General features: G+C 46.6%; 1 protein-coding gene across 6 annotated transcripts in view; it reads left to right on the top strand.

Moving 5' to 3' along the window:
• The window catches only part of CPPED1 (calcineurin like phosphoesterase domain containing 1), a 98,571-nt gene that overhangs the window by 55,989 nt on the left and 30,802 nt on the right, over window positions 1-11,780 (top strand). For 5 of the 6 annotated variants that reach the window (XM_045993519.1, XM_045993516.1, XM_045993517.1 and 2 more), the window contains one exon: window positions 10,129-10,551. The exons of the other annotated variant lie outside the window; for it this stretch is intronic. In XM_045993519.1, coding sequence (XP_045849475.1) covers window positions 10,129-10,551 — 423 coding nt within the window. The remainder of the gene's footprint in view (window positions 1-10,128; window positions 10,552-11,780) is intronic. 6 annotated transcript variants of the gene reach the window in all.

Raw genomic sequence — 11,780 nt, forward strand, 5'->3', positions numbered from 1 at the left:
CTCTTCTAGTATATTAAATTCCCTTGCAATCATTGTTACCTATGGCTGTAAATAACGGTTAGGTTCTTGTGCTAACTGGTAGCAGCATTTTTGAAAGGGAGGCAAGACCCAGAAACTGACAACACTAACAGAAATCCCAAATATTTTGCTGGGAAGGCAGGAAGGGCAGCATGATTGTAACTTTTGCGGAGTTCCGTGAGTACATTCATCTGTGTTGGGGATTAACTAGGTTACTGTGCGTGGCCCTCAGAGCTCATCGCCAGTTACATATTATGTTATTTCTGTGGTACATCCTAGTTGCATTCCAAGCAGCTCATGTACAAACCAGCTTTTGCACACAATACATTTGCAAAGTGAAAACTGTCCTCAAAGTTTAAAAATTTTGTAACTCTAATGTCTCTCCCCCTTGAAAAAAAATACGGTTGGATGCTAGTAGGGGGATGATTTATCAAGCAGCAAACCTTTGCGGGTGAATGTATCTGTATTGTAATATTTTTAAGTACAGTATTGGGATGAACTCGGAAAGTGTAGAGCATCGTCTTTATCGAGGAGCTGATGTCACTCTGCCCGAGTGGAAGGCTCGAATACAAGTGGCGTTGCTATCCAGTCCCCCCTCCAATTGCAGTGACCTCCCTGATGCCTTTGGCAGCTCTGATGATTTGGTCCAAGAGTCTGCTGCTGTGTCCCCCCTCTTAGCCCCGGCTGGAATGCCTGTCGGCGTGATTGCCCCGGATACTTTTCAGCAAGTCGAGAACTCCCCGATACCTGACACACTTTTGAATGTCCTAACTGTACCTCCTAAACCCAGGGGTCACGTTGTTTGTTGTCGCAAGGCTCTGAGAGTTCTTTGCTCCTTGTCATCCGTCAGTGGTTCCCTGACCAGCCCTGATGGGTCCTGTTGGGTCCTGGGAGGGTGGTCCATGGCATCGAGTGGAGGTGTCCTCCCTCTCCTGGCACCGGCAGAAGCCTTGGGTATGCATTTGAAGCTCCGTGAAGAAGGAACCGTGTTTGTCCCCTTCAGCACACGACCCTGGGCACCCGGCCCCGTACGGGGGACATCATCATCTTCGTTTTCCATTCACTGAAAATAGAGCAAGTTTCTGCTGCTACTTTATACTGGGACGGATTACATCAGCGCACCGTTAGGTACGAGGTGTCACGGCGACAGGACGGTGGTCGTGTTGTAGTCCTTCCGTTGGTGCCTTGGCAGATAGAAACTCACTAATGGTGACGCGGGGCATGTTTGTAACTGATTGTTGCCCAAAAGAGCGCGGCTGGTTGGTCACCGAGAGAGACTTAAGACCCCTGTCTCCCTCCTCCTCGAATCCTCACTGGGAACACCCCCCCCCCCCCCAGACCAGTTTCCAGTTCTCACACCAGCCCTCCAGGGCAGAGCCCGGGGCTCCGTGCAGCTCGGCGCTGGGTCCCTATTCCCCACTCTCTCCCCTTAGACCACAGTAAGCCCTGGTGTGCCCACCTGTAAACTGTGGTAACAGAGCCATGAACTGATGCTCTGTGAATCCAAAATAGCATGCTACCCCCCTCCAAAAAAAGAAAAGGAAAGGAAAGAAAGAAAAGCCTCTCTGTGCTTTAGCTTTGAAGTCATACACATCCCTTCAAATTAAACATTTGTGAGGAATCATGTCGTTTTAGAGCTGGTGACAGTGGTGGCAAGTAAATGTGAAACTCTGGGTGCTCTCGCATAGTTGGGGACATTGAGCTAGCAGGCTGAAATCCTTCCCCGTCACACCCTGCTTCACCCTCCTCTCCTGCCCTGGCTTCAGCTGGGGAAGTCCCTGGGTTTGCAAGTAGCTGCTCAGCGTGTGCTTGCCGGAGCGCCACACTGATTTTGTTCTCTTCGCCGCTGCCTGGTCGGACCGGGAAGTCCCCTCGAGGTCCCCAGAATGAGCAGCTTGTTCAGTCACCGGACTGGGCTCTGTGCCAGCTGAGGCTGCCCCGCTACTTATTTTAACATTTTCCTGGCAGCGGTGGAGCGTATTATCACCAGCTCTCATTTAAGTCTTGGTGCCTCCACGGACCAGAGAACGTGGAAGTCTTGTTTTATGTAAGCAACGTCCTTCTTGTCGGTTTGCTACAGAGAGCGTTGGTTTGCTTCTTGGGAAAAAAAAAAAAGAAAGAAAGAACTCTTCTTGCTGAACCAGTAAACAGATTCATAGCACGGTTGAAATCTATACACAGCATCTGTTATTCAGACAGCTTCCACAGAGAAGAGAAGATTTTGAGAAGGTCTCCGAGGTGGTCTCACCAGTAGTTTCTGGGTGGAATTCTCCCGTCACTGCGTTTTTGCTTGCCGGGATGGGGATAGTTGAAGGGGAATAGAAGCATGTGGGTTCCCTGTTTGTTTCTTGTTCTGTTTTGTTTTGTTTTGTTTTCTGTAGCCGGGTTATAATCTCCAAGGCTTGGAGGCAGCTTCTGTTCTCCTTAATCCCCAAAGGGGAAAACAGAATAGGTTTATCGTGGTGTTTTGTGCTTGGCAGGTGAGCACTCCGCTTCCATGGCATGTGGCCCGCACTTCTGGCGGAGAGGCGGACTCGAAGGGAAGCCCCGTGATATTTTCCCTTCAGAAAACGGAGCCCGAATCTGTTGTTGAAGTTTAGTAGGAGTTTTCTGTATATTCTGAATATTAATGCCTTACCTGATGTGGGATTTGCAAGTATTTTCTCCCACTCTGTGGTTGATACTCGTGTCTTACAATGCACAAAAATTCTTAACTGGCATGAAGTCCATTTTGTCTTTTTGTCTGCCTGTGTCTCTATCACTACAGCATGTTTTATATTGAAACAGAGTTTTCAACTTTTACTTCTCATCTGTTTGGTTCCCAGTCTTTTCCAGGTCTGACATGACTAACCTCCCAGCTCCTGAGACATGGAGAATGATTTTCTTTCTTTCTTTCTTTCTTTCTCTCTTTCTTTCTTTCTTTTTAAAAATATTTTATTTATTTGATAGAGAGAGAGATCACAAGTAGGCAGAGAGAGAGAGAGAGAGAGGAAATCAGGCTCCCCACCAAGCAGAGAGCCCGATGGAGGGCTTGATCCCAGGACCCTGAGAACATGACCGAGCCAAAGGCAGAGGCTTAATCCACTGAGCTACCCAGGTGCCCTTGGAGAATGATTCTCAAGTCCTTTCTCTCTGTTTCTACCCCGTAAGTATCTTTCGAACATTTCTCCTTATACCTTCAATTCTCCATTGCTAGTCTGTAGAAATATAATTTTTATATATTGACCTTGCGTCCAGCCCCTAAGTCAGAAATATAATTTTTGTATATTGACCTTGCGTCCAGCCCCTAAGTCAACCCCCCTTACTAATCTAGAAACTTTTCTTAAAAAACAGAATTTGGGGGGGTTTTCTGTGAAGACAGTCATGTCTTCTGAGAGCAGGCAGTTTTATTTTCTTTTCCAGTCTGTGTGCTTCTTTTCTTGCCTTATTGCAATGGCCACAGCTTCCGGTGTGGTGCTGAATGCAAATGGTAGGGCAGACATCCTTACTCTGTCCTCACTCCCGGGGGAAACGCATTCAGTCTTTCACCATGGAGCGTGACGTTAGCTACCAGGTTTTTGTGGATGTACTTTATCTGGTGAAGCATGTTTGCTAAGAGATTTTATCTGACAATGTATTTTAATGCTGTTCTCAAAACAAGAAGATAACCCTCCCTGCCTTAATACATATTAATAGTGATAGGTTACGCATTCCGTGGTATGCCATCTTTTTCAAAATTCAAAATTAATGAATGATATAAATAACTATTTTGTAATTCTCTCGATAATGTTTGTTACCTCCTGGATTTATCTTAAACTCCTCACATTTTAAAATTTCTAAAAAATACATACTTTGAACATGTCACAGCTTTCCACCCTGCCCCCCTCAGTCCCATCCAGACTTCTCATCAGTCATCAGGTGTGTGCAGGCATCAGGGTCCATGTTTTCTCAGTACCCACTTTCTGCAGATGCCCCTCCACCTTGGAGACCTGCCCGGAGCAGTCCTCCTCCTCTCATCTTTTTGTTTTTTATTATTTGTAGTTAACATTGCAGTGTTATGCTAGTTTCAGGTACACAGTTAGTGATTCAACAGTTCTGTTCCTTTCTCAGTGCTCAACATGATAAGTGTGTTCAGATTCCCACATTCCCTCTTCCCCACCAACCTCCCCTCAGCAACCACCAGATCTCTGTATTTAAGAATATGGTTTTTTTACTTGTCTCTTTTTTTGTTTATCCACTTATTTTCTTAAATTCCACATTTGAGTGAAATCATATGGTATATGTCTTTGATTGACTGGCTTCATTCACTTAGTATAATACCCTCTGGGCCCACCCATGTTGTTGCAAAAGCCAAGATCTCATCTTTTTTATGGCTGAGTAATATTTGTGTGTGTGTGTGTGTGTGTGTGTGTGTGTGTGTGTGTGAGTGTGTGTGTGTGTACCACATCTTTTTTTTTAATCCATTCATCAGTCAGTGGATGCTTGGGTTGCTTTCATATCTTGGCTATTGTAAATAATGCTATAATAAAGCTAGGGGTGCATATATCTTTTTGAATTACTGTTTTTTTTAGATAAATTCCCAGTAGTGGAATTATTAGCTGGTGTGGTATTTCTATTTTTAATTTTCTGAGGAACCTCCAGACTGTTTTCCACGGTGTCTGCACCAGTTGCATTCTCACCAACAGTGCAGGAGAGTTTCTTTCTCTCCATATCCTCACCAATACTTAGTATTTCTTGTCTTTTTTATTTTAGCCATTCTGACAGGTGTAAAGTGGTAGTTCATTATGGTTTTGATTTGCATTTCCCTGATGATAGTGATGCTGAGCATCTTTTCATGTGTCTGTTGGCCATCTGGATATCTTCTTTGGAAGAGTTCCTGTTCATGTCCTCTGCCCATTTTGAGTTGAATTATTTGGAGGTTTTTTGTTTTTTGTTTTTGGTTTTTTAAATTTTATTTATTTATTTATTTATTTATTTATTTGTCAGAGAGAGAGAGAGAGATCGTGCACAAGCAGGCAGAATGGCAGACAGAGGTAGAGTGAGAAGCAGGCTCCCTGCAGAACAAGGAGCCTGATGCGGGACTTGATCCCAGGAACCCTGGGATCATGGCCTGAGCCAAAGGCAGCGGCTTAACCGACTAAGCCACCCAGGTGTCCCTGGAGGGGTTTTTTGGTGTTGTATAAGTTGTTCATATAATTTTGGATCTTAACCTGTTATCAGATACATCATTTGCAAGTATCTTCTCCGTTTTTGTAGATCGCCTTTTTGTTTTGTTGATGGTTTCCTTCACTGTGCAAAGGGTCTTTATTTTGACGTGGACCCAATAGTTTAATTTTGCTTTCTGTGTCTCTTGCCTCGGGAGACATATCCAGAAAAATGTTTCTATGGCCAATGTAAAAAAATATATATATATATTGCTTGTGCTCTCTTCTAGGATTTTTATGGTTTCAAGTCTCACACTTAGGTCTTTCATCCATTTTGAGTTCATTTTTGTGTTTGGTGTAAGAAACGGGTGTAGTTTCATTCTTTTGCATGTAGCTGTCCAGTTTCTCCAACACGATTTGTTGAAAAGACTGTCTTCTTTCCACTGTATATTCTTTCTGTCTTTGTCGTAGATTAGTTGGCCATAGAAGTATGTGTTTATTTCTGAGTTTTCTGTTCTGTCCCATTAATCTATGTGTCTGTTTTGGGGTCAGTTCCATACTGCTTTGATTACTACAGCTCTGTAATATAACTTGAAGTCCGAGATCGTATGCCTCCAGCTTTGTTCTTATTTCTCAGAATGGATTTGGCTCTTAGGGTGTTTTGTAGACCCATACAAAGTTTAGGAGTATTTGTTCTAATTCTGTGAAGTTCACACAAACAAGTGGAAAGATGTACCATGCTCATAGATTGGAAGAAACAATATTGTTAATATTAGTACATCCGCACTCCTCAAAGCAATCTACAGATTTAATGCAATCCCTTTCAAAATACCAACGTTTTTCACAGAACTAGATAGAATATTAATCCTAAAATTTTAATGGATTCACCTTCTCCCTTCTGAGTCGTTTCTTGCAGTTTTTCTTCCTTCACCAAAGTCTCTTCTCTTCTTTCCCTGCCTCTCTTTCTGTCTTTAAAGTGCAGAGCCCCACTGGATCCATAAGAAACTCATGGAGACTCTCTGTGCTTGGCCAGGTTAACATTGTTTCTATTCCTGACGCTAGGTAGGTTTGGTTTGGCCTTTGCTATAATATTATGACTTCCTTAGGAAGCTGTGCTAAGGTGTACTATGAGCTATGCTAATAATACTAAGGGATTATTGATACTCTGACCCTAAAGAAATTCTGACCTACACAAATGAAAGTGTGTTGAAAATAATGCAAATGTTTTCCTTAAACTTGGCTTTCTGCAGTTGAGAAGTTACTCCTTCACTTTTAAATTCTTACCTAAAAATTATTTATATCCCTGGGAAATGTTTTCTTTCCTTCAGAAATGATCTATTGATTGCTATATGCATACTATGAGTCACCGGTCAAAAAAGGGAGAATTCAGTACATTCGGGTGTGGGGGTGGAGGGAAGACAGCTAACATTTTTGCATTCCTGTTCATACCGAACTCTGGAAATCATTATCTTGGTATGAATCCTGACAGTTGCCCTCTGAGATATGGAGCCTATCATCCTTATCGCACGCATGATGAAACCCAGACTCAGAGAAACTAAGGGACTCACCAAGGTCACATGGCCTGTAAGGCGCAAGAGGCAAGGACCAAGCCCAGGTGTCCTAGACTGCCCCTCCACACCATGCCTCCACATGGGGGGTTCAGAAAGTTCTGGAAAAACCTCAAAAGAGAGGCTCATATTTGACTGAGGGGACTTAGGAAAGCCATGGGTTTCATCTTTTTTTTTTTTTTTTTTTTTAAACAGGTTATTGGGGGATATTTGTGATTTCCCCCAAAGCAGGATCCCTCTGAAGTTTGGAAACAAACATCTTATTACTGTGTGTAATTCACAATTCCACCCTGTATCCTTCTTGTAGACAAGGTCTCCTTTCCGAGTTTTGAGTAAGCCTTTCTTTTAAGATGCTTTTTTCTGTATGGTCATTAGCTAGTTGAACGTTCTTTATGTCTGCTCAGTCAGTATAAGAAGCGCCATGGTAAAATGCCCTTTGAAAATCAGGAATGGGAGACGCCGTGCACCCCACTGTGTTGTAAACCCATGCCCTGTGGATCAGGACAGCTGAGAGGAGTCACCCAAGAAGCTAGGACCTTAGTTTGTAGCCAGGACACTGGAATGAGAGGCAGCAGTCTGAGCTGGAACAGTGAGTCCAAATCCTGACGCCTCCGCTGGCTGTCAGACTGATTAATACGGGAACAGCTCTTAGAACAGTGCCGCCCATGGCAAGTACCAGGTTGGTGTTGGCTGCTCCCAAGTAGATGTGAATGGCAAGGCGGGAACATTGGTGGCAACTTTGGGATTTTAGAACACTGGTTAAGGAAAGTAGTGATGAATTAACCGTGGTTTATGGAGTCCCTTTGAAACGGTTTATCATGCTCAAGGCCATAAAGAATTCGTCCTCCCTGTTTGTTGGCATGGGAAAAGACCTAGCCAGTGGGGTCTTAGAGGGGATAAGATAAGTCAACACAGTTGCCCGCAGTCTGGGCCGTCCCAGAGCAGCGAGGAGGCGGACACTGGAGGTGGGCAGATGGCCAGCACCGCCAGGGAAGGGGTTCCTGGTTCCTCGTGCCAAACCAGACCTGCCCTGCCTCTGCCCTCAGGAGCTCTTCCTGAGTCAGCTGGCTGACACCTTTTCCAGATTCCACTCCTCTGAGATACTGGATCACTTGGAAATGCAGCTTCTTGACTGACCTCCCGAATCTTCTTTAAACCTCGGGAGCCTGAGGCTAAAAACCCCTTTTTAAACAAACAAACCAAAAACAACAAGAAAACACCTTTAAAAATAATAGAAATAGGGATCCCTGGGTGGCTCAGTTGGTTAAGCCACTGCCTTCGGCTCGGTTCACGATCCCAGGGTGCTGGGATCGAGTCCTGCCTCGGGTTCCTTGCTCGGCAGGGAGCCTGCTTCTCTCTCTGCCCCTGCCTGCTTCTCTGCCTGCTTGTGCGCGCTCTCTCTCTCTCTCTGACAAATAAATAAATAAAATCTTTTAAAAAAATGGAAATATTATATAAGTTTGGAAAAAGGAAGGAAGGAACTTTTAAAATGTAGTATAAAGGGTTTTGAACGGAATCTGGAAGTCCCCCTCTCTCCTGTTTCCCAGATTTAACCAGAGTTATCATGCTCTTTGTGTGTTTGGAGAAGTTTTATTCACAGTATATGGATATCTGTAAGCCTTTTGAAAATTTACATGTGATTTTTTCCCCCTCCATGTCTTACCTTTTCAGCTTAGTATATTAATGATTTTTCTAGAGTATCAGCGTAGAGCTACCTCTTTCTTTTCTTTTTATTTATTTATTTTATTAGAATGAATTATAAAACTATTTCAGTGAGACAGGGAAATTCTGACCTCTTACCTAATACGACAGCAAAAAGTAAAATGCACACCAAACTTGGCATAATTTCAAGGAGAAATGGATCTGTTCACAGTTACAGTGGGGACTTAACCAAGGCTCCCTGAAACGGACCCGGGTCAGCAGGCCACGAGCAAGGACAAGTGACACAGGAGACCCGAGTCGCACGGTACACAGGCGGGACGACGGAGGGGAGACGCAAGGGTACATCGAAGAATGCACATTTCTCTATAGGCTCACACAGGCCATTTAGAAGAACAGACAGAGGCAGAGACTTGGCTGTAAAGGAGAACTGGCCACTGCTGGTTTCTTCCGGTTTTAAGTTCTGAAACAGTTTTGTCTCTCGCCTCTGTTTCTTTCCTGGGTTGATTCTGCCCGTTCCTGTTTCACGCCCACCTGTTTTATGACCATCTCGACTGAATGCCCGTCTGTGTTAGGTCTTCCTCCTTACTGCAGTTGTTCCGTAAGGACCTTTTTTGCCATCTTTTACATTCGTGGCGGAGCGGACTGTTAGGTATAATGTTTGTCTGCTCGTGGCAAGGTTTTTCAGGTGAGTTTTCATCCTCCCAAGGGAAGCGGGGCTGCTCTCCTCTCTCGTCCTTTTCCTCTTGGCGTCTGTGCATAACGTTGAGCGTGTTCCTCGGGACTAACGTAGTGCAGGAATCCTGTTGTTTCTCCACTTGGCGTTTGTCAGTAATGCTAATGATACAGATATGTGCTGCCCATCATTTGCTGGATGGGTTATCTGACTCCCCAGCTGGGAGGGAAAGGTCTGTGTGTCTGGCTCACCGCTCGCCCCAGTAACGAAATCAGTGCCTTAGACATAGTCAGGCCTTGATAAATATTTGTTGGGTAAATTAGCACAGAGTAGCTCAAAAAGCAAAACAAAACAAAGGCCAAAAAACCAGATTCGGAACTGAAGCGGTCCTTTCAAATCCCACCCATTCAAGTTTTAATATGTTATCTCCATACTAAAGCCTGTGGGGGGGGGGTGTGAGGAGACACACTTCATATTAAGACATGGAGCCCTTGCATTTCTACACACCGTTACTGGAATACAAAGTACCTCTTCCCTGTGTGGGCCGGGGCAGGGGAGATTGGCAAAGTGCATGTGCCAGTGGATCTGGCCCTTCCGATTCTAAGAATTTTCCCCTTAAGGGTGCTCACACGGTCTGCAAGGCCATAGATGCGGTAAGAATAGAGGCGCCTGGGTGGCTCAGTGGGTTAGGGACCGGTGTTCAAAGCCAGGTCCATACACGATAGGGGTGCGTATGATGACCCACTGAGATGGCACAGAAAAGCGGCAACTGTATATTTATTTTTCATCCGCATAAAAGAAAGGAAGCCTCGCTGACATTTAGTGTTAGAGTCACTCCGTATCATCACTCAGTCAGCACCGCCGGGTCAGATGGCCCCTCGGACGCTGAATTTCCAAGGCATCCTGAGGGAAGGGGGGCAGACAGAGGCTCCCACCGAAGTTACTCATTTGCTTTTAATGCACAGCCGCCGTTTGCAGTTTCCACGCGCGGGTTCCGTGGGTTTCTAGACTGTGCTCTCTTACCTTACGTTGGTGAGCACAGGGGTAGCCCCGGCCGTCTCAGCCGTGACCCTCCCTCTTGCAGGGATGCCCTGGCGGAAGGAGCAGACCGCGGACCTGCAGCGGGTGCTGGCGCGCGTGGACCGTGACATCCCGCTGGTGCTGGTCAGCGGCAACCACGATGTGGGCAACACCCCCACGCCCGAGACTGTGGCAGAGTTCCAGCGGACCTGGGGGGACGACTATTTCAGCTTCTGGGTCGGGGGCGTCCTGTTCCTCGTCCTCAACTCCCAGTTCTGGTACGATGCCTCCCGATGCCCTGCCCTGAAGCAGGCACAGGACCAGTGGCTGGACCAGCAGCTGAGCGTCGCAGGCCGGCGCCATTGCCAGCACGCCGTCGTCTTCCAGCACATCCCGCTCTTCCTCCACAGCATCGACGAGGAGGACGACTACTTCAACCTCACCAAGTCCGTGCGGAAGGAGGTGGCCAACAAGCTCACCAGAGCAGGTAGAGACCCGGGGCCCCAAGGGTTGGAGGGGAAGCTTCCAGATCCCTCTTCTACCTCCTGCAGCCTGGCCAAGGGTAGAGAAGATGGGGATTTGGACCGACCTGGGTTCTGTCCGCAGCCCCACCCCCCACGGACAGAGTGGTCTTGGGCAAGCTGCCTAGCCCTCCCAGCCTCAGTGTACTCATCTGTAAAGTGGGAGTAGCAGGAGAAGCTCCCGCATAGAGTGGTCATTAGCATTAAAGCAGGGGGGCCTGCAGATCATTACAGTAGCCCCTGGCCTACCAAGTAGTGAAGTTGCGGCAGCTGCTGGCAGCTGAGGACGGGGCCCTGCAGGTATGCAGTTAACGGGGGGTGGCGGGGGTCTGACTGCTGCGTACTGGCCCCCGGAGAAGGGGTGATGGCGGGGGCATCTCTTCTCACACCTCTGGGAAGCAGGCCCTTGGTCGACGGCGGTGACGTTTAAGAGCTAGGCTTTCCACCAGTGTTCGCTATAACCCTGGGAGGTCCTGGCACGTGCAGGTCCTGGAGCCGCCGCCTCGGTTTTCCTGGGATGAGGACTGAATTCTCCTCCAAAGCCAGGAGTGTAACCCACTGTCAGTTGTCAGCTAATCACATGTTTGACACAAGCGTGTGCACACACACACACGTGCGCATGCACACAAACGCACACGATGCCGTACCGGTCTGCACACCCTCCAGCTCCCTTCCTGGCCGCCCCGCCACGTCGCTCTCATGAGAAATGGGTCTTTTTCAGCTGACTCTGGGCCTGGCCAGTGACTTGGCAGGATCCCAGTTCTGTTGTGTCTCTGGTTTTGGTTTTAGTGCCTCCTTTCAGATCTTTCCAGAGTGTACTTCCTCATACGCTTCTAACATTCAAATACACCCGCTTATTTGTTAGGAGACCGGGAGAGGGAGGTGGCGGCCCGACCTGGTAGCAAGCATTCATTTAAAAAAAAAGAAAAGTCTTGACACTCTTCTTTTCATCTTCGAGCGTTCGGTGTGTTCGCATTTGCTTGTGAAATGTGCAATAGGCCCTTTTGTATTTTTGAGACGTTTTACAAAAAGCTTGCATAATTGGAGACATTTTCCAACTGCTCCGTGGGGATGAAGTTGGGAAACTTCTATTGAGGTCTTTGAAATTTCGTGCCATGCTTGAGCTGGTGCACAAAACCGTGTCGGTGACAAGGAAATGACGTGTCAGGTTGGCGTCGGTGCCACCGCGGAGACT

This window comes from Meles meles, chromosome 21 (genome assembly GCF_922984935.1).
Source record: "Meles meles chromosome 21, mMelMel3.1 paternal haplotype, whole genome shotgun sequence".
Lineage (NCBI taxonomy): Eukaryota > Metazoa > Chordata > Mammalia > Carnivora > Mustelidae > Meles > Meles meles.